General features: G+C 45.5%; 1 protein-coding gene across 4 annotated transcripts in view; it reads right to left on the bottom strand.

Moving 5' to 3' along the window:
* The window catches only part of fam76b (family with sequence similarity 76 member B), a 79,359-nt gene that overhangs the window by 29,420 nt on the left and 27,981 nt on the right, over positions 1-21,958 (bottom strand). For 2 of the 4 annotated variants that reach the window (XM_072476399.1, XM_072476400.1), the window contains exons 4-6: positions 13,627-13,782; positions 11,719-11,879; positions 10,643-10,690 (exon numbers count right to left, since the gene is read on the bottom strand). In XM_072476399.1, coding sequence (XP_072332500.1) covers positions 10,643-10,690; positions 11,719-11,879; positions 13,627-13,782 — 365 coding nt within the window. Of the gene's footprint in view, positions 1-10,642; positions 10,691-11,718; positions 11,880-13,617; positions 13,783-21,958 lie in introns of all 4 variants that reach the window. The other 2 variants (XM_072476396.1, XM_072476397.1) reach the window with 1 other exon arrangement.

The raw sequence follows: 21,958 nt of genomic DNA, 5'->3' as shown, positions 1-21,958 counted from the left end.
TTATATGTATTGGACCAGGAGTGGAGCAGAGAAAAAAGTGATCGTGGAGCAGTGAAAAGTGAGAGGGAGAAAAAACAAGATGGCGGCGGGTGGAGACCAAGCAGCATGGGCGCAGGAGCAGCAGGGGTTTCTTAGACTCTGCTTTGAGGAGCTGAAAACCGAAATGCTGGCGCCAATGAAGGCGGCGATGGAGAAGCTAGTGGAGACCCAGAAGGCCCAAGGAGTGGCGATCCGGGAGGTGCGGCAAAAAGCCTCGGAAAACGAGGACGAGATCTTGGGCCTGGCGGTGAAGGTGGAGGCGCAGCACAAGAGGTGGGCGGAAAGATTTGAGGACCTGGAGAATAGGTCGAGGAGGAAGAATCTTTGGTTTCTGGGTCTCCCCGAAGGAGTGGAGGGGCCCGATGCTGGGGCATATGTGAGCACGATGCTCAATTCGCTGATGGGCACGGGAGCCTTTCCGAGGCTTCTGGAGCTAGATGGGGCTCACCGGGTCCTAGCAAGGAGACCCAAGGCCAACGAGCCGCCAAGGGCTGTAGTGGTGAGGTTTCACCGCTTTATGGACAGAGAGTGCGTCCTGAGATGGGCCAAGAAAGAGCGGAGCAGCAGGTGGGAGAACACGGAGATCCGAATCTACCAGGACTGGAGTGCAGAGTTGGCTAAGAAGAGAGCGGGCTTTAATCGGGCTAAGGCGGTGCTCCAGCGAAAGGGGGTGAAGTTCGGTATGCTGCAGCCAGCGCGATTGTGGGTCACGTTCCAGGATCGGCACCACTATTTCGAAACGCCTGATGAGGCATGGAGTTTTATACGGACTGAAAAGTTGGACTCAAATTGAGGGTTTGTTGTGGGGGGGGGGGATGTTTACTGTGTATATAGTGTTTATTACGTTTAGGGAATGTTCCTCTGGTTTGGGTGCTGGATGGGGATGGGTGAAGGAATTGGATGGGGAGACTGTGGCGTCGGTGTTGGAGGGGCAGACTCCCACGAAGGAAGAGGGGGAGTGGAGGCCCGGAGATGGGGAATTGGGGTAAGGCCGCAAAAGGAGCTGCGCCAGAGGCGGCGGGGCCAGCTCAGGAAAGCGTGGGCTTTTTCCCGCGCAAGGGAAGGACGGGGGTGGGGGATGGACGGTGCTGGAGAGGAGCGCACACTGACTGCCAGGGAGGGGGAGGGGGGATTCTCACATTGGAGGGGGTCGATGGAATGGCGGGAGGCGCCGGGGTCAGCAGGAGTCAGCTGACTTACGGGAGTGTTATGGGGCGAGCAAAAGGGTTAGATGTGGATCTAGCGGAAGGAGGGGGGGGGGGGGTATAGGGTTGCTGCTGCATTGGCCAAAGGGGAGCTGGAAGTAGGAGAGGTGGTCGGGGCGGGGGTCCGCCGTCTGGGGGACTGGGGGGTGCGGGCACGTGGCTGGCCTAGAAAAGGAGATGGCTAGTCGGCCGGGGGGGGGGCAGCCCCCAATCCGGCTGATACCGTGGAATGTGAGGGGCCTGAACAGGCCGGTCAAGAGGGCCCGGGTGTTTGTGTACTTAAAGGGACTGAAGGCAGATGTGGTTATGCTCCAGGAGACACATTTGAAGGTGGCAGATCAGGTTAGGCTGAGAAAGGGATGGGTAGGACAGGTATTCCATTCAGGGTTGGATGCGAAGAACAGAGGGGTTGCAATACTGGTGGGGAAGCGGGTGCCGTTTGAGGCAATGAATATTGTAGGAGATAATTGAGGTTGATATGTGATGGTGTGCAGTCAGTTGCAGGTGGTGCGGTGGTACTGGTAAACGTATATGCCCCGAACTGGGATGATGCTGGATTTATGAAACGCATGCTGGGTCGGATTCCAGACCTGGAGGTAGGAAGCTTGATAATGGGGGGGGGGATTTCAACACGGAGCTGGACCCACCACTGGATCACTCTAGGTCCAGGACGGGTAAGAGGCCGGCTGCGGCCAAGGTGCTATGGGGGTTTATGGACCAGATCTGGGGGGAGTGGATCCATGGAGGTTTGTCAGGCCCCAGGCCAGGGAATTTTCATTCTTTTCCCACATCCACAGAGACTACTCCCAGATAGATTTCTTTATTTTGAGTAGGGTGATAATCCCGAAAGTGGAGGGAACAGAGTATTTGACCATAGCCATCTCAGACCACGACCCGCACTGGGCGCAGCTGGAGTTAGGAGAGGAGAGGGACCAGCGCCCGCTGTGGCGTCTAGATGCGGGATTATTGGCGGACGAGGAGGTGTGCGGGCGGGTGCGGGGGTGCATTGAAAGATATTTGGAGGCCAATGACAACGGGGAGATCCAGGTGGGGGTAGTCTGGGAGGCGCTGAAGGCGGTGGTCAGGGGAGAGTTAATCTCCATCAGGGCCCACAGGGAGAAGAGAGAGAGCAGGGAGAGGGCGAGGTTGGTGGGGGAGATCTTAAGGGTGGACAGGAGATATGTAGAGGCCCCCCCGAGGAGGGACTACTCAGGGAGCGGCGGAACCTCCAGACGGAGTTCGACCTGTTGACCACAGGGAAAGCAGAGGCACAGTGGAGGAAAGCGCAGGGGGCGACGTACGAGTATGGGGAGAAGGCGAGTCGGATGCTGGTACACCAGCTTCGTAAGAGGGAGGCAGCGAGGGAGATAGGTGGAGTTAAGGATAGCGGGCGGGAATACGGTGCGGAGTGCGGTGAGAATAAATGAGGTATTTAGGGACTTCTATGGGGATCTGTACCGATCTGAGCCCCCAGCGGGGGAAGAGGGGATGCAACGATTTTTGGATCAGCTGAGGTTCCCGAGGGTGGAGGAGCAGGAGGTGGCTGGTTTAGGGGCGCCAATTGGGCTGAAGGAGCTGGTTAGAGGATTGGGGAGCAAGCAGGCAGGGAAGGCCCCGGGGCTAGATGGGTTCCCGGTTGAGTTTTACAGGAAATACGTGGACATGCTAGGCCCGTTGCTAGTGAGGACTTTCAATAAGGCAAGGGAGGGGGGGGGGGGGGGGACTTTGTCCCCGACAATGTCCGAGGCGCTGATCTCGCGTATCCTGAAGCGGGACAAGGACCCACTGCAGTGTGGGTCGTATAGACCGATCTCGCTCCTCAATGTGGATGCTAAGTTGCTGGCAAAAGTGCTGGCTACGAGAATAGAGGACTGTGCCCCGGGGGTGATTCAGGAGGACCAGACGGGATTTGTAAGGGGCAGGCAGCTAAACACTAATGTGCGGAGGCTCCTCAATGTGAGGTAGTGGCAGCTATGGACGCAGAGAAGGCCTTCGACCGGGTGGAGTGCGAGTATCTTTGGGAAGTGTTGCGGAGGTTTGGGTTCGAGGAGGGGTTCATCAGCTGGGTTAGGCTGCTATATAGAGCCCCGGTGGAGAGTGTGGCTACGAATCGGCGGAGGTTGGAGTACTTTCGGCTGTACCGAGGGACGAGGCAGGGGTGCCCCCTGCCCCCCTTGCTGTTTGCATTGGCAATTGAGCCTCTGTATTTACAAATGAGAGGGGCGATATTGTTGGAGAGGACAGTGTGAAACAGACTGGTAAGCTCGAGGAAATACTTGTTAGGAAGGAAGATGTGTTGGGCATTTTGAAAAACTTGAGGATAGACAAGTCCCCCGGGCCTGACGGGATATATCCAAGGATTCTATGGGAAGCAAGAGATGAAATTGCAGAGCCGTTGGCAATGATCTTTTCGTCCTCACTGTCAACAGGGGTGGTACCAGGGGATTGGAGAGTGGCGAATGTCGTGCCCCTGTTCAAAAAAGGGACTAGGGATAACCCTGGGAATTACAGGCCAGTTAGTCTTACTTCGGTCGTAGGCAAAGTAATGGAAAGGGGACTGAAGGATAGGATTTCTGAGCATCTGGAAAGACACTGCTTGATTAGGGATAGTCAGCACGGATTTGTGAGGGGTAGGTCTTGCCTTACAAATCTTATTGAATTCTTTGAGGAGGTGACCAAGCATGTGGATGAAGGTAAAGCAGTGGATGTAGTTTACATGGATTTTAGTAAGGCATTTGATAAAGTTCCACATGGTAGGCTTCTGCAGAAAGTAAGGAGGCATGGGATAGTGGGACATTTGGCCAGTTGGATAACGAACTGGCTAACTGATAGAAGTCAGAGAGTGGTGGTGGATGGCAAATATTCAGCCTGGATCCCAGTTACCAGTGGCGTACCGCAGGGATCAGTTCTGGGTCCTCTGCTGTTTGTGATTTTCATTAATGACTTGGATGAGGCAGTTGAAGGGTGGGTCAGTAAATTTGCAGACGATACGAAGATTGGTGGAGTTGTGGATAGTAAGGAGGGCCGTTGTCGGCTGCAAAGAGACATAGATAGGATGCAGAGCTGGGCTGAGAAGTGGCAGATGGAGTTTAACCCTGTAAAGTGAGAGGTTGTCCATTTTGGAAGGACAAATATGAATGCGGAATACAGGGTTAACGGTAGAGTTCTTGGCAATGTGGAGGAGCAGAGAGATCTTGGGGTCTATGTTCATACACCTTTGAAAGTTGCCACTCAAGTGGATAGAGCTGTGAAGAAGGCCTATGGTGTGCTCGCGTTCATTAATAGAGGGATTGAATTTAAGTGCCGTGAGGTGATGATGCAGCTGTACAAAACTTTGGTAAGGCCACATTTGGAGTACTGTGTACAGTTCTGGTCGCCTCATTTTAGGAAGGATGTGGAAGCTTTGGAAAAGGTGCAAAGAAGATTTACCAGGATGTTGCCTGGAATGGAGAGTAGGTCTTACGAGGAAAGGTTGAGGGTGCTAGGCCTTTTCTCATTAGAACGGAGAAGGATGAGGGGCGACTTGATAGAGATTTATAAGATGATCAGGGGAATAGATAGAGTAGACAGTCAGAGACTTTTTCCCCGGGTGGAACAAACCATTACATGGGGACATAAATTTAAGGTGAAAGGTGGAAGATATAGGAGGGATATCAGAGGTAGGTTCTTTACCCAGAGAGTAGTGGGGGCATGGAATGCACTGCCTGTGGAAGTAGTTGAGTCGGAAACATTAGGGACCTTCAAGCAGCTATTGGATAGGTACATGGATTACGGTAAAATGATATAGTGTAGATTTATTTGTTCTTAAGGGCAGCACGGTAGCATTGTGGATAGCACAATTGCTTCACAGCTCCAGGGTCCCAGGTTCGATTCCAGCTTGGGTCACTGTCTGTGCGGAGTCTGCACGTCCTCCCAGTGTCTGCGTGGGTTTCCTCCGGGTGCTCCGGTTTCCTCCCACAGTCCAAAGATGTGCGGGTTAGGTGAATTGGCCAATGATAAATTGCCCTTAATGTCCAAATTGCCCTTGGTGTTGGGTGGAGGTGTTGAGTTTGGGTAGGGTGCTCTTTCCAAGAGCTGGTGCAGACTCAAAGGGCCGAATCGCCTCCTTCTGCACTGTAAATTCAATGATAATCTATGATTAATCTAGGACAAAGGTTCGGCACAACATCGTGGGCCGAAGGGACTGTTCTGTGCTGTATTTTCTATGTTCTATGTTCACTATGGGAGTCCGGGAAATGGAGGGGACTGGTCCGAGGGGGAAGAGGAACATCGGGTGTCGCTGTATGCGGATGACCGGTTGCTGTATGTGGCTGATCCAGTGGAGGGGATGCCGGAGGCCATGCGGATCTTAAGGGAGTTTGGGGACTTCTCGGGGTATAAGCTTAATGTAGGAAAAAGTGAGCTTTTTGTGGTGCATCCAGGGGACCAGGGAAGGGGGATAGACGACCTGCCGTTGAAGAGGGCGGAAAGGAGCTTTCGGTACTTAGGGATCCAGGTGGCTGGGAGTTGGGGGGCCCTGCAGAAACTCAACTGGACGCAGTTGGTGGAGCAGATGGAGGAGGATTTCAAAAGATGGGACGTGCTGCCACTCTCGCCAGCGGGCAGGGTGCAGTCGGTTAAAATGATGGTCCTCCCGAGGTTTCTCTTTGTGTTCCAGTGCCTTCCCATTATGATTCCCAAGGCCTTTTTTAAACGGGTCGGTAGGAGTATCATGGGTTTCGTGTGGGTAAATAAGAACCCGAGGGTAAAGAGGGTGTTTCTGGAGCGTAGTAGGGACAGGGGAGGGCTGGCTCTGCCAAATTTGTGCAACTATTATTGGGCAGCCAATGTGGTGATGATCCGTAAGTGGGTAATGGAGGGAGAGGAGGCGGCGTGGAAGAGGTTAGAGATGGCGTCCTGTGTGGGCACGAGCCTGAGGGTGCTGGCGACGGCACCGCTGCCACGCTTGCCGACAAGGTACACCACGAGTACGGCGGCGACGTTGAAGATCTGGGGGCAGTGGAGACGACACAGGGGCGAGGTGGGAGCCTCAGTTTGGTCCCCGATTCGGGAGAACCATCGGTTCGTCCCGGGAAGGATGGATGGGGGATTTTCGGAGCTGGCATCGGGCAGGGATTAGAAGAATGGGGGACCCGTTTATAGACGGGACGTTTGCGAGCCTGGGGGCGCTGGAGGAGATGTTTGGGTTACCCCCGGGAAATGCTTTCAGGTATATGCAAGTGAGGGTGTTTATGAGGCGGCAGGTGAGGGAATTCCCGCTGCTCCCGGCACAGGGGACTCTGGACAGGGTGATTTCGGGTGTATGGGTTGGAGAAGGCAGGGTTTTGGCGATCTACCAGGAGCTCCAAAGAAGAGGAGGCCTCGGTAGAGGAGTTAAAGGGCAAGTGGGAGGAGGAGCTTGGGGAGGAGATAGATGAGGGTCTGTGGGCTGATGCCCTGAGTAGGGTTAATTCTTCCTCCTCTTGCGCCAGGCTCAGCCTAATACAATTCAAGGTTATTCACAGAGCGCATATGACAGGGGCGAGGTTGAGTAGGTTCTTTGGGGTGGAGGATAGATGTGGGAGGTGCTCGTGAAGCCCGGCAAATCACGTCCACATGTTCTGGTCGTGCCCGGCACTGGATGGGTTTTGGAGGGGTTTCGCGAGGACTATGTCCAAGGTGGTGAAAGTCCAGGTCAGGCAGAGTTGGGGGTTGGCACTATTTGGGGTAACGGACGAGCCGGGTGTGCAGGAGGCGAAAGAGGCCGGTATCCTGGCCTTTGCGTCCCTGGTAGCCCGACGGAGGATCTTGCTATTATGGAAGTACGCGAAGCCCCCCAGTGTGGAAGCCTGGATAAATGACATGGCAGGGTTCATTAAGCTGGAGAGGATAAAGTTTGCCTTACGGGGGTCTGTGCAGAGGTTCTTCAGGCGGTGGCAACCGTTCCTAGACTATCTCGCGGAGCGTTAGGAGGAGGTCAGCAGCAGCAACCCAATGGTGGGGGGGGGGGGTTCCCTGCGGGTATCTTTGAACGTCATATGGGGGGGTTACTGTATACGGGGAAACCCAATGTAAAAGTTTTGTATAATTTTTGACTGTTGTGCTTGTGTTTCTTTCTTTTTGTTATGGGGGGGGGTTGTTAAAAATTGTTGGAAAATTTGAATAAACACATTTAAAAAAAAAAGAGCAAGAAAGATTGGTGGGACATGGTGCAAATAATGGGATGGCAATGGTGAGAGGGGATTCCATGATCTGGAAGCAACAGTTGATGATAGGATGCAATGTTGCAGAGTTAGGTAAGAAGTCTTAGAAAATCATAGCTTAAAATGACTAATGTGATGGTATGGAAGAATCAGGTGGCGTGTCAAATTCTGGTACGAATTGGATAATTGATTAATAAGAAATTCCCAACACTGAAAATTACTTCCGCATCCCTCACAATAATCATACCAATCTTTTTCAGTCTTCTTCAGCTATAGATAAAAATAAATTGCTAATATATTAAAACCAAAGTATATTTACAAGTTTGTCACATTAATTCTAAATGTTAAATACCTAAGTGTAATAAACCACTTGAAATAGACAGTTAGTTACTCAAAGGAAAAGAGTACTATCATTGCAGAAAGCATGTTTCCTTACAATACAGCAACAGAAATAATGTGCCAGCAAGTTGACAAATGCTTAAAAACTGAATACTGCCAAATCTGCCTCTCCTCCACCAATATCAACACCGCCCCCCCCCCCCCCCCCCCCAAACCTTCCAAATGGGACTCCAGATTGAATACCTACTCTGTACAAGTATTTCTGTTATCCTTGTTATTGTGCGAATATGAAGAAATTCCGGTATATGGGCACTATGCTGACCGGAACCTACTCTTCTTATTGTCATGGTTGCGCCCAAGCCGTCTCTAACCAGCAGTTCTAAAGTATAAAACATTGAAACAACGACCAACTCGGATATCAACAAATGCACAGATATCTTCCTTTAGTCTGTAGAGATTATAGAGCAATTCTGTACATAATATTTAGTCTTACGTAGTTTTAATTCTTCTGTTTCATTATTATACCAAACATCTTTAGTGCTGCGGTTTCATTTGGTGGAGTCAATTTTGCTGCCTCACCCTTTGAGCTTCACAGCAATAGCTGTAAAAACAAACACATGTAACTTGTTGTCACAAATGCGCAAAGCTGAGGCAGTCGTTAAGGATGTCAGAAATGAGCCCTATACTGCAAGAAGCTTGAACAAGCCACCCGATCAGATATGTGAAATACAAGAGACTATTTTAAAGAATCAATTAAGAAAAATCTAAAACAAACATGTTCAAAAAAATGATAAACAGAAGTTTTTCAGAATTAAGTGCTATCCTGGACATGGAAATCAAAACTTTACACAAGGAATCAAAAGGATCACCTCTTCAAAAAGCTCATCTTTGCTTGCCTCCCTAGTGAATTAAGGGACAGTCAATTTTTGCTCAGTTACATTCAAATGAAATACACTACACAGATGACTAGATAAAAAGATGGATCCCACAGTTCAAAAGGTTTTGATAAGTGAATAATTTAGAGTTTGGCAGAATCTTGCCAATACACAACACTGTCTACAAAATCTGAAAATGTCCAGTAAAATCTGAGATCCAAACACAGAAGAGTTGAAAATCTGCAGTACGCCATTTTAGTAGATGAAGTAATGAGCCCATGATTCCTATTTTCAGCGATTAACTACATTGAAAATTAAAATAACAGGAATTTTACACAATCATGTTAAGTAATACTCAAGATTTGAAGTTCAAAAACTTATACTGCAGCTGATTTCATTTATCAGCTTCCAGTCACAGCTCAATTGAGTTTTAAAAAAAAAAAATCATCCTCAGCTCAGCTTCCACATCTGCTCCATTAAATCACCCTTTTCCGTAGGTTTCGAATAATCTCTGCTGAAACCCCCTTTCAAGCTTTGTTACCTCATTTTCACTATTCCAAGCTCTCTTACTAATCCAATGCTCTCATGATCAGCATCCCATCTAAGCTCATCCAAAGTTATATTGCTCATATCGAAATTAGCACTAAAACTGGTTCACCCATCACGACTGTACTTGCTGACCTAATTTGGCTCTCAATCTAGAAATTCCTTTATTTAAAAGTTCTCTACTACTACTAATAATCTTTATTAGTGTCACAAGTAGGCTTACATTAATGCTGCAATGAAGTTACTGTGAAAATCCCCTAGTCGCCACACACACGCCTGTTCGGGTACACTGAGGGAGAATTCAGAATGTTCAATTCACCCAACAAGCACATCTTTCTGGACTTATGGGATGAAACTGGAGCACTCGGAGGAAACCCACGCAGACACAGGGAAAAAGTGCAGACTCCGCACAACCCGGGAATGGAGCCCAGGTCCCTGACGCTGTGAAGCAATAGTGCTACCATGCCGCCCACCAATCCCTCAATGGCTTCGCCATCCTACCTCTAACCTTTTCCAGGTCTACAATCCTACAAGATTTCTGCACTTTCCCAATTCTGGTCTATTGCACAGTCTCAATTTTAGTCGCTCCATTACCTGCAACATTGCCTTTAGCTGTCCAAGTGCTAAGCTCTGGAGTTCTCTCCCTAAATGTTCTATGTTCTAAACCTTTCCTCTCTCCTTGTCATGTGAACAAATATCTCCGTATGCAGTTATATGTCAGATATCGTTTGATAACACCACACCTTGCGACCATCTTCTACGTTAAAGATGCTACATAAATGCAAGTTAATGATTTAAATACTGATTTCATCATGATGAGGAACATAAACATTCCAAGTTGGATAGAGCACAAAGCCATCTCCTGAAGCACTTTTCTAATAAGGTATCTTAATTCCAAATCAGAACAGCATCTATTTCTTTAGGACAGCATCTTTCAAGTTCCTCTTTGTAAGAGCATGTATGTGCAACAATGGAACGCTTGCCAAAATCAGTTACAATCCTTAGATCTAGTAGAAAGGATAATTTAATCCCATTTATCTTAATCTCCACAAAGTGCAACATCCCAAGGGTTGAAACACAATTTTTTAATGCTCAATGTTATCCTGTTTCCTAAATGGTCCAATCTAACTAAATAGAGTAATTCAATACCATCAGGAAGGTGCAAAGTATTGGGAATAAAACAATTATCAGAATGAGAAAATATGAATGAAGGTTTCTATTTCTAGTACATAACTGGAAATCCAACATACTATTCTTCCATCAAGTTCTACAGAATGTAGATGGATAAAAATAACAATAGATGGATGAAGACACCAAAGGCAGTACAACAATTATTTACATCATAAGGGAGGAAAGGATGTTAGGTAGAAGAAAATATATAAATTAAACACGAAAATGAAGCTAACAAACGCGATGGTAAAGAGAATTTTACATAATACAACAGCTAAACATTTACCTCATTTTCCACACGCCATGCTGCTGCTCTGGGCTTAGGCTGCCAATTCTGAAACATATATGATAGGTGGTCTTAAATTTTTCAAAAAAGATTCTTCATTCAGAAAACAAATGTACAAATTCTGTTGAGGAGACTAGCTTACTGCAATATTTGGTATGCGTCAGAGACAAGCGTGTCAAATTGTTGCAGGTTATTTTTTGGGATGGTTCTGCGATGAAGCAGAACATTAGTTTATCCCAGATCTTGGTTGTTGGCCTCATCCCAAATTCTGGAGTCAAGGCATTTATTTGCATCCTACTGACACACTGGCACGACAAGCTGGGTCTCACTTTAGAGGTCAGGATGCAGGGACAGAGATGGGATGGAGGCGATGCAATAAAGAGGAAAAAATATTTGAAAGGAAGTTTTAGTTTTAGGGTAAGTGGAATAACACTGCCAATCCCAGGTGTTGAAATAATCGAATATCTGAATGATTTCACTTCAGCCAATTCCCAGAAATTAATCAGCTACTTTGAAAACAGACATTTCAACTTGAAATTTCCCTCCCCAATAGTCCCTAGCAATACCAGAAACAGAGAGCTCAAATGACAGAAAATCATCAGATGACACATTTGCCTCATTTGAATGGCTAACTCAAACTGAAATTCTGACAAGTGGAATCCAAGCTTAATTGTGTTTCACCTCAATTGCAAAGATTTTCTTCCAATATGTCGGAAAGATAGGACACCAAGAAATCTTTCACTTCACTGAGGATAATCATTTTAATTAATATACCATTAAATGCCTGCAAAAGAAGGGATTGTCTGAACTTTAACATTTCAATAGCACACTAAGAGTTTCATCAAAAAAAAAAAACTGCTTACATAAGTATCTTTCAAGGCAACTACACTTTAAAATGCAGATTGGGCTTTTGGTTCGGAATTTATATCAATCAAGTTGGCAGTTGACAATTTAAAATCTCAAAACATCTTAAAAAACAGAAATGTCGACAAAGACAATAACTAAAGGAAATAAATTGCAACAAAATCCATAATATCCATGCATTCATCACTTTAAAAATCACTAACAACACTCACTTGTGACGACTGGTGCTATGGTGGTGTTTTGAGAGTTCTTTCTCTGGCAGTGAAGTTGAAGATGAGGAGTGTGAGCCCAAGTTCTTTCTCTGTTCCTTTGTTTTCTGCAGAACGCGCTTATACGAAAGTGTACAGAGCCAACAGAGCAGTTTTCCATCAACCTACAAAAGAAAACAGAAGTCAAAACCATGGCAAAGGGACTGAGCGAACGGTCTGTTTGATATGTATTATTCTGTTTCAGAATGCTGCTTAATCTACCCAGCACAATACACTTGCTGCATAATTTCCTATACTTAAAATACATTTTTTCAAGCAGTTTTTAGATGACATGCAGATTTTTCTGTAATTTTCTACAGATGTTGGATCTTTATCTGAATTTATAGCTTTTTTGGTTACCAAATTATCTCACCTTTGCAATTCTCCCACCCCAAAGAGAGGATGCCAATTTTTCCAGAGAGAAAAATAAAGAAAAAAAACAACATATTTATTCTCAGGAATGGACAGATGCGTTAGGGGTTATTCACTGATTTTAAGATTCCATGTGTATGTAATGACCCTAAAGAAACCAATGGTCATACATCTCTTAGTAATTAATTCAATTGTCCATTGAAATACTATAAGCAGCAGATACTAAACAGCTGGGAAAAAAACAACCATGAATTATGATAGTACCTGTCACAGGATGCGGTGTACTTTCAGGTTAATTGTCACAACCAGCTGCAATACCCTTCCTCAACCATCCTCCTAAGACATTTGGCAAAGATTTCAAACTTCAAGGTGAACCCAAATGGTGATGGAATTGGCAGGTAGGAACATGAATGGCTAAACTAAAAATAAAAATCTATATTATGCAATATAAATATGTGGGGTGGAGGGGGGTATTAAAGGTAATCCAATTTTTGGATTTAGCAAATTCACGAACCATCATTTTGATGGCATCAAATTCCCAGTGATTAAATTACAACTGTGCAACTTCCTCCCAGGCATATGTCATGCTACAGATTTCTCAATTAAACCCAAATATTCTCATGACAATCAACAAACAACAACTGCTGGATATTACTATCATTACCAGATGGAATATGAAATGATCTAAATTCACAAGTGATTTTAAATTGACATGAAAAGTGATTAACTGCAGTAATAATGCATTGTACAATGTGACAGCATAGCTGCAATAACTTCAAAAACATGAGCTACCGGATATAAAATTTAAACTGTACAACATTTACAAAGGGGTTATTGGGATCTTTCTTGAATAATGAAGTCATATATCCAACATGTCTGTGAATATTTAGTACGGCTTGATCCACCATACTGTTATATACATTTCTATGCAGCAGCCAACTAAAAGTAGAAATCAATTTTAATTATAGCTAATGTTATGCGATCGTTCAGTCTCATCTTTAAATTACTTTGCTTATCCTGTTAAAAAAAATGGCACATTTTACTTAAATACAATAGAAGTCAGAAACTAACAAAACAATTGAATGTAACAGAGTAAAAACAGAATTACTTAGGGGCAGCATGTGGAACAGTGGTTAACACCGCTGCCTACGGCCGGGGTTCGAATCCCGGCCCTGGGTCACTATCCGTGTGGAGTTTGAACATTCTCTGTGTCTGCGTGGGTTTCACCCTCAGTACCCAAAGATGTGCAGGTTAGGTGGATCAGCCAAGCTAAATTGCACCTTAATTGGAAAAAAAATAACTGGGTACTCTTAATTTAAAAAAAAAAACCCAGAATCACTTATTAATGAGAAGCAATGTACTGTATACCGTTTGTGGTTTAACATTGTACACCCCAATCAGTTTTCAAATAGGAGACTGCAATTTCAAAAAATACTTCAAAATTCTAAAACAGAAGTTGACTTATGTGCTGAATAAAGAATGTTTGCTCACTTCTGATACCTTTCGCCGACTCTCGTCTTTTCGATCAAAGGCACACTGTTGTTTGCACTGCTCACATGTCTGAGGAGGTCCATACTTCTTTTCTGAATTTGTACAACGTTGGCATTTGGTGCCAATGAAGGCTGCTATAATGTTGCAATATTGACAAGGTTTTGGCTGTAAGCATTAAAAAATAAAACATTTACCCTCAAAATTGTATAACAGAGCACTGATTGATCAACCAAATGCCATACATTTATTTTAATGATGGGAATGCAATATTATGTAGTAGTTCCAAAAGGTATTGATTTGACCCTCTTATAACCACAGCACAACAAATGAATGAACCAATTTACCACCCTTATATGTTTTACCCTGAAGTGTTTTCCAGGCTTTTGTCAGATTCATAGACACACAGAAGAGGCTAACTTTCCTATCAGAGGATTTAAGATTTTCTTAATTATCCAATGTTGTCAGTGTCAAATAATCATCTACAATTACATATTTAATATATCAAGAATTAAAATTAATTTGTAAAATAATGGAAAGATTGTGCCTCTGTATATTTATTTTCTGAAATGTAAAATTGTGCATTAACTTTGAAGGTTGCTGAATTTAAAACATGTTCTTTTTAAGTTAATTAGAAAGATTAACAAAGGAACTGTAATGGTACAGGCAGCAAATTCAGTTCCTGCTGAACTAGTTAAACAAAATGAGACGGAAAAGTCCCATGTTGGATTCCCTGATTTATCCAAGCAACAGGTTGTACCTGGTGGCCCCATAACGGGTCTTTCCATCACAGAAGGAAAACTAGGTCAAGATCGTAAATTATATGTGGGGTCAATAGAGACAGGAAAGGAAACAAAAAGGCCAGTTTGTAACTCCAAACTCCAAAACAGAAAGCCCAATAACTCTTGGGGCCTGACAGTTTTTAAATTTAGAACATGCAACTTAAACAAGGAGACAGCCCTCAAAAGTAGAAAAGTCACCCAATCAGGATGGGATGCATCCATGGAAAGGTGAAAATTGAGGGGGCCCTGGCCACTATCTTCTAATCCTCCTTGGATATGGGGCAGTGCCACAGGACTCAAAGCGGCAAGATTAAATCTGGCAATTACAGACTGGTATAATTTAGTGTGGGGAAAATATTTTAAATATCATGATTTGGACTAAATTAATTGGCATTTGGAAAAGTATGAGCTAATAAATGAAAGTTTGACTAACTTGATTGAGTTCTTTGATGAAATAATGGAGGGTAATGTGGCTGATGTAATTATAGACCCAAGTTCTGAAATGCTTTCCCTAAACCTCACTACCTTACTTTTCTCCGTTTTCAAAGCTTATATGTGAACAAAAATAAATTTAAAATGCTCTGTAGTTCAGAATGGAAACCCAAAACTTGACAAGTTCATTAGTCATTCAAGTCTGTTTACTGAATGAGATTGTGCTTTAATAACAGCTTGCATTTATATGAATATTTATATTAGTTCAGCTGCCCTATGTTGAATGACATATGTTGTTTTATAATGCTCCTGTGAAGGCCCTTGGTATGTTTTAGTATGTTAAAGGTGCGATACAAGTAAACAGAGACTTGAATTATTCAATAATAAAAGCAAATTACTGCGGATGCTGGAATCAGAAACGAAAGAGAAAATGCTGGAAAATCTCAGCAGGTCTGGCAGCATCTGTAGGGAGAGAAAAGAGCCAACGTTTCGAGTCCAATGACTCTTTGTCAAAGCTTTGACAAAGAATCATTGGACTCGAAACGTTAGTTCGTTTGTCTCTCTGGGGTGATTCAATTATTGTCAAAAAAGTTTGCAAATTAGATTGAATTTAGCAAGTTTCAGGTTTTCACTATTAAGCTACAAAAAATTTCTTTCATTCAATCACAAAATATTGCCTTTGCAAACATAGACATACTAGATTTTAAAGTCAGCAGCTAGCAAACTGCGCTTCCTATTCATTACACTTACAGCTGCCCAGGCTTTAGATGGGCAACTTTGTGTGAACAGTTGTCTGAAACAGCATAAAGGTTAGGAATAGCGTTCTCTCTAGGAAATCCGAAACTGGTGTAACAAATCTTGGAGGGTAACTTCCGGTGGCGTTCGCGAACGGAGCGTTCGCGTTGGCGAGGGGCTTCCGCCGGTCTGAGATATTTGGCCGTTTCCTGGGGGTTTCCCAGCTGTTTCGCCGATCGCGATTTCTTCCACCGTTGGGGCCTGAGCGACGGGCGCCGGGAGCCCCGTGGCCGGAGAAGCAGGGGGCATCGAGCCTGAAGTGAACGGTAGGGAAGGAGCTTGGCACAAGGCGAGGCCCAAATCCAGGACGGATTGCGCAAGCATTGCGCAGGTCAAGGACACACAGCCTGAGTGAGAGAGATACAGACCGAGTGAGAATTTGGTAATTTGGTGCAGTGAGGTAACCAGGAAAGGTAAGTGGTTAATCTAATTTTGCTGTTTTTCAGTTAAAAGTGCAGTGTAGATTAGTGCCTGATTGGCTGAAGCTGCCCCCACCCTAATTGCTGAGAGGCAGTTATCTGGCAGTCACCTGAGGCCTGTTAAGGGGCACAAAGGTACACATTGTTTTCTTCTCTTTGAAGTTTTAGTGTGAGTCATCCTAAAGTCTGTATAAAAGACAGACAGAAAGCGCACATTAGTAAGCATTGCGCAGGTCAAAGACACACAGCCTGAGTGAGAGAGATACAGACCGAGTGAGAATTTGGTAATTTGGTGCAGTGAGGTAACCAGGAAAGGTAAGTGGTTAATCTAATTTTGCTGTTTTTCAGTTAAAAGTGCAGTGTAGATTAGTGCCTGATTGGCTGAAGCTGCCCTCACCCTAATTGCTGAGAGGCAGTTATCTGGCAGTCACCTGAAGCCTGTTAAGGGGCACAAAGGTACACATTGTATTCTTCTCTTTGAAGTTTTAGTGTGAGTCATCCTAAAGTCTGTATAAAGACAGACAGAAAGCGCACATTCGTAAGCATTGCGCAGGTCAAAGAAACACAGCCTGAGTGAGAGAGATACAGACCGAGTGAGAATTTGGTAATTTGGTGCTGTGAGGTAATTCGGTGAAGAGTGGGAGAAGGTGCTTTTTCCCTACTGTTTTGTTCTCTCTCTTTCTTCGGGCCTAATTTCGGGAGCCGTTCGGAGGAGGAGGAGCAGTCTCTGGGAGTATAAAAACCTAACGGAAACTTCCTGTTTTCCAGTTTTTTTCCCCCAAAAGTGAAGTCAGAGGGAAGCTGTGATCTGAGTGGTTGATAGCAAATCTGACCCAAATGTTTTTAAAAAACACAGCTAAACTCATAAGCTTAAATTAAACTAATTAATTAATTAGTGATGGCTGGTCAGGTGATGTGCTTGATGTGGGAGCTGGCAGATCCCATTGCGAGCTGCAGCGACCACATCTGCAGTAAGTGTTGGCTGCTCGAAGAGCTCCGGCTCAGAGTTGATGAGCTGGAGTCTGAGCTTCAAACACTGAAGCACATCCGGGAGGGGGAGATTTACCTGGACACTGTGTTTCAGGAGGCAGTCACACCTGTCAGAGTAAGTAGTTTAAATCCTGCCAGTGGCCAGGGACAGCAGGGTGTGACTGCAAGTCAGGCAGGTAAAGGGAACCAGCAGTCAGGAACTCAGGAGCCTCAGCCCTTGACTCTGTCCAACAGGTATGAGGCACTTGCTCCCTGTGTGGATGGCGAACAGGGCTGCAGGAAGGATGAGTCAGCTGACCAAGGCACCATGGTTCAGCAGGCCATTCAAGGGGAGGGAGTAAATAGGCAAGTTGTAGTTGTAGGGGATTCTATTATCAGGGGGATAGATAGTATCCTTTGTGAGCAGGATAAAGAGTCCCACATGGTATGTTGCCTGCCCGGTGCTAGGGTGCGGGACATCTCTGACCGGCTTGAAAGGATACTGGAGAGGGAGGGGGAGGATCCAGTTGTTGTGGTCCATGTCGGTACCAACAACATAGGCAAGTCTAGGAAAGAGGACCTGTTTAGAGATTATAAAGAGCTAGGATTCAAATTAAAAAAAACAGGTCCTCAAGGGTCATAATCTCCAGATTACTGCCCGAGCCACGTGCAAATTGGCATAGGGAGGCAAGAATAAGGGAAGTTAACACGTGGCTGAAAGAGTGGTGTGGGAAAGAGGGGTTCCTTTTCATGGGACACTGGCATCAGTTTTGGGACAGGGGGGACCTATACCGTTGGGATGGTCTCCACCTGAACCGAGCTGGGACCAGTGTTCTGGCGAAAAGAATAAATAGGGTGGTCAATAGGACTTTAAACTAAAGATTGGGGGGGGGGGGGGGGGGGGGAGGGGAGGGAAAGTCAGGGAACCAAGAGGTGAAGTAATCAGTGGGAAGCGTAGCTGCTTAGGAATACAAAAAAGCACGAAAAGACAAAACTCAGGAGAGGTTACGATAGTCCCCATCCCACAAAATATGACAGTGTATGGAAAGGCTCAGTAAACCAAGGTCCACCACACTAAGAAAACAAAAAGGGACGGTCAATAGAGAATTAAAGGTGCTATATTTAAATGCGCGCAGTGTACGGAACAAGGTAGATGAGCTTGTGGCCCAGATTGTGACTGGCAGGTATGATGTGGTAGGCATCACAGAGACATGGTTGCAGGGGGTTCAGGACTGGCATTTAAACATCCAGGGATTCACAACCTATCGAAAAGACAGGGAGGTGGGCAGAGGGGGCGGGGTTGCCTTGTTAATTAGGAATGAAATTAAATCAATAGCACTAAATGACATAGGGTCAGATGATGTGGAGTCTGTGTGGGTAGAGTTGAGGAACCACAAAGGCAAAAAAACCATAATGGGAGTTATGTACAGGCCTCCTAACAGTGGTCAGGACCGGGGGCACAAAATGCACCACGAAATAGAAAGTGCATGTCAGAAAGGCAAGGTCACAGTGATCATGGGGGACTTCAATATGCAGGTGGACTGGGTAAATAATGCTGCCAGTGGACCCAAGGAAAGGGAATTCATTGAATGTTTACAGGAGGGCTTTTTGGAACAGCCTGTGATGGAGCCCACGAGGGAACAGGCCATTCTGGACTTAGTTTTATGTAATGAGCCAGACTTGATTAAAGATCTTAAAGTCAGGGAGCACTTGGGAGGCAGTGATCATAATATGGTAGAATTCAATCTCCAATTTGAAAGAAAGAAGGTAGAATCAGATGTAAAGGTGTCACAGTTAAATAAAGGTAACTACAGGGGCATGAGGGAGGAACTGATGAAAATCGACTGGGAGCAGAGCCTAGTGGGAAAGACAGTAGAACAGCAATGGCAGGAGTTTCTGGGAGTAATTGAGGACACAGTGCAGTGGTTCATCCCAAAGAAAAGAAAGGTTATCAGAGGGGGGATTAGGCAGCCATGGCTGACAAAGGAAGTTAGGGAATGCATCAAAGCAAAAGAGAAAGCCTATAATGTGGCAAAGAGTAGTGGGAAGTCAGAAGATTGGGAAGGCTACAAAAACAAACAGAGGATAACAAAGAGAGAAATAAGGAAAGAGAGGATCAAATATGAAGGTAGGCTAGCCAGTAACATTAGGAATGATAGTAAAAGTTTCTTTAAATACATTAAAAACAAACGGGAGGCAAAAGTTGACATTGGGCCGCTCCAAAATGACGCTGGTAATTTTGTGATGGGAGACAAGGAAATAGCTGAGGAACTGAATAAGTACTTTGCGTCAGTCTTCACAGTAGAAGACATGAGTAATATCCCAACAATTCCGGAGAGTCAGGGGGCAGAGTTGAATATGGTAGCCATCACAAAGGAGAAAGTGCTTGAGAAACTAAGAGGTCTAAAAATTGATAAATCTCCGGGCCCAGATGGGCTACATCCTTGAGTTCTAAAAGAGATAGCTGAAGAAATAGTGGAGGCGTTAGTTATGATCTTTCAAAAGTCACTGGAGTCCGGGAAAGTCCCAGAGGATTGGAAAATCGCTGTTGTAACCCCCCTGTTCAAGAAGGGAACAAGGAAAAAGATGGAAAATTATAGGCCAATTAGCCTAACCTCGGTTGTTGGCAAGATTCTAGAATCCATTGTTAAGGATGAGATTTCTAAATTCTTGGAAGTGCAGGGTCGGATTCGGACAAGTCAGCATGGATTTAGTAAGGGGAGGTAGTGTCTGACAAACCTGTTAGAGTTCTTTTGAAGAGATAACAAATAGGTTAGACCAAGGAGAGCCAATGGATGTTATCTATCTTGACTTCCAAAAGGCCTTTGATAAGGTGCCTCACGGGAGACTGCTGAGTAAAATAAGGGCCCATGGTATTCGAGGCAAGGTACTAACATGGATTGACGATTGGCTGTCAGGCAGAGAATGGGATAAAAGGTTCTTTTTCGGAATGGCAACCGGTGACGAGTGGTGTCCCGCAGGGTTCAGTGTTGGGGCCACAGCTGTTCTCTTTATATATTAACGATCTAGATGACGGGACTGGGGGCATTCTGGCTAAGTTTGCCGATGATACAAAGATAGGTGGAGGGGCAGGTAGTATGGAGCAGGCGGGGAGGCTGCAGAAAGATTTAGACAGTTTAGGAGAGTGGTCCAAGAAATGGCTGATGAAATTCAACGTGGGCAAGTGCGAGGTCTTCTTGCACTTTGGAAAAAAGAATAGAGGCATGGACTATTTTCTAAACGGTGACAAAATTCATAATGCTGAAGTGCAAAGGGACTTGGGAGTACTAGTCCAGGATTCTCTAAAGGTAAACTTGCAGGTTGAGTCTGTAATTAAGAAAGCAAATGCAATGTTGTCATTCATCTCAAGAGGCTTGGAATATAAAAGCAGGATGTACTTCTGAAGCTTTATAAAGCATTAGTTAGGCCCCATTTAGAATACTGTGAGCAATTTTGGGCCCCACACCTCAGGAAGGACATACTGGCACTGGAGCGGGTCCAGCGGAGATCCACACGGATGATCCCAGGAATGGTAGGCCTAACATACGATGAACGTCTGAGGATCCTGGGATTATATTCATTGGAGTTTAGGAGGTTGAGGGGAGATCTAATAGAAACTTACAAGATAATGAATGGCTTAGATAGGGTGGATGTAGGGAAGTTGTTTCCATTAGCAGGGGAGACTAGGACCCGGGGGCACAGCCTTAGAATAAAAGGGAGTCACTTTAGACCAGAGATGAGGAGAAATTTCTTCAGCCAGAGAGTGGTGGGTCTGTGGAATTCATTGCCACAGGGGGCGGTGGAGGCCGGGACATTGAGTGTCTTTAAGACAGAAGTTGATAAATTCTTGATTTCTCGAGGAATTAAGGGCTATGGAGAGCGGGTAAATGGAGTTGAAATCAGCCATGATTGAATGGTGGAGTGGACTCGATGGGCCGAATGGCCTTACTTCCGCTCCTATGTCTTATGGTCTTATGGATGTAGAGGGGGATCTGTAAAGATTTAATCACCTGCTAATGGTCGCATTCCAAGCATTGTTTGGCATCTTTGAATTTGTCTATATATGTTTCTGGAACATACCTCTTCATTCACCTGAGGAAGGAGCAGCGCTCCGAAAGCTAGTGACATCGAAACAAACCTGTTGGACTTTAACCTGGTGTTGTAAGACTTCGTACTGTATTTATTTTAAGATTGAAGAAGAGGAAAAATACTAAGTGGTTATGGGATGCCAAAAACAGCTGTGACAAAGGGAGGAAACGCGGGGTGGCCGTTGAATGAGGACCAGTAAAAGCGCTGACAAGATGGTGGATGCTGGACCGCATGGTGGGGCCGCACTACTTACAGTTGAAAGGATGACCGAGTTGATGGCTGTGGAGCTGGAGAAGCAGTTTGCAAGGCACATGGAGGTGTTGAGGAAGGAGATGGCGGTCACACCGAGATCATTGGTGGAGGAGGCAATCGCCCCGGTGAGGGTGGATGTGGCAAAGTCATCAGCCGAGGTGGGAACACAAGGTGAAAAGATGAAGGAAGTGGAGGAGGCCATGTCGCAGCACAGCCACCAGCTCACCTCGATGGGGGACGGGCTGCGGAGGGTGGTGGAGGTCAACAGAGGACTCCGAGCAAAGCTAGAGAACTTGGAGAACCGTTCGAGGCGGCACAATCGGAGAATTGTGGGCTTGCCCGAAGGGGCAGAGAGTTCAAGGCCAACAGAGTACTTTGCGAAGATGCTGGCGGAGTTAATGTGGAGGGTGAAGGCCCCTCCCAGTATGAATTTACTTGAGGGGTAGCGGTAATGGTCAGCAAAAGGATACAGTTCCAGATGGAGAAGGTGGTTGCAGATCAGGGGGGTAGGTATGGGATTGTGACAGGGGCGCTGGAGGGGAGGTTAGCGGCGCTGTTAAATGTATATGGTCCCAATATGGACGATGTGGAATTCGCGAAGGTGGT

This window comes from Scyliorhinus torazame, chromosome 15, assembly GCF_047496885.1.
Source record: "Scyliorhinus torazame isolate Kashiwa2021f chromosome 15, sScyTor2.1, whole genome shotgun sequence".
In the NCBI taxonomy this organism is placed as follows: domain Eukaryota; kingdom Metazoa; phylum Chordata; class Chondrichthyes; order Carcharhiniformes; family Scyliorhinidae; genus Scyliorhinus; species Scyliorhinus torazame.
This window is presented reverse-complemented; position numbering and strand designations above follow the sequence as displayed.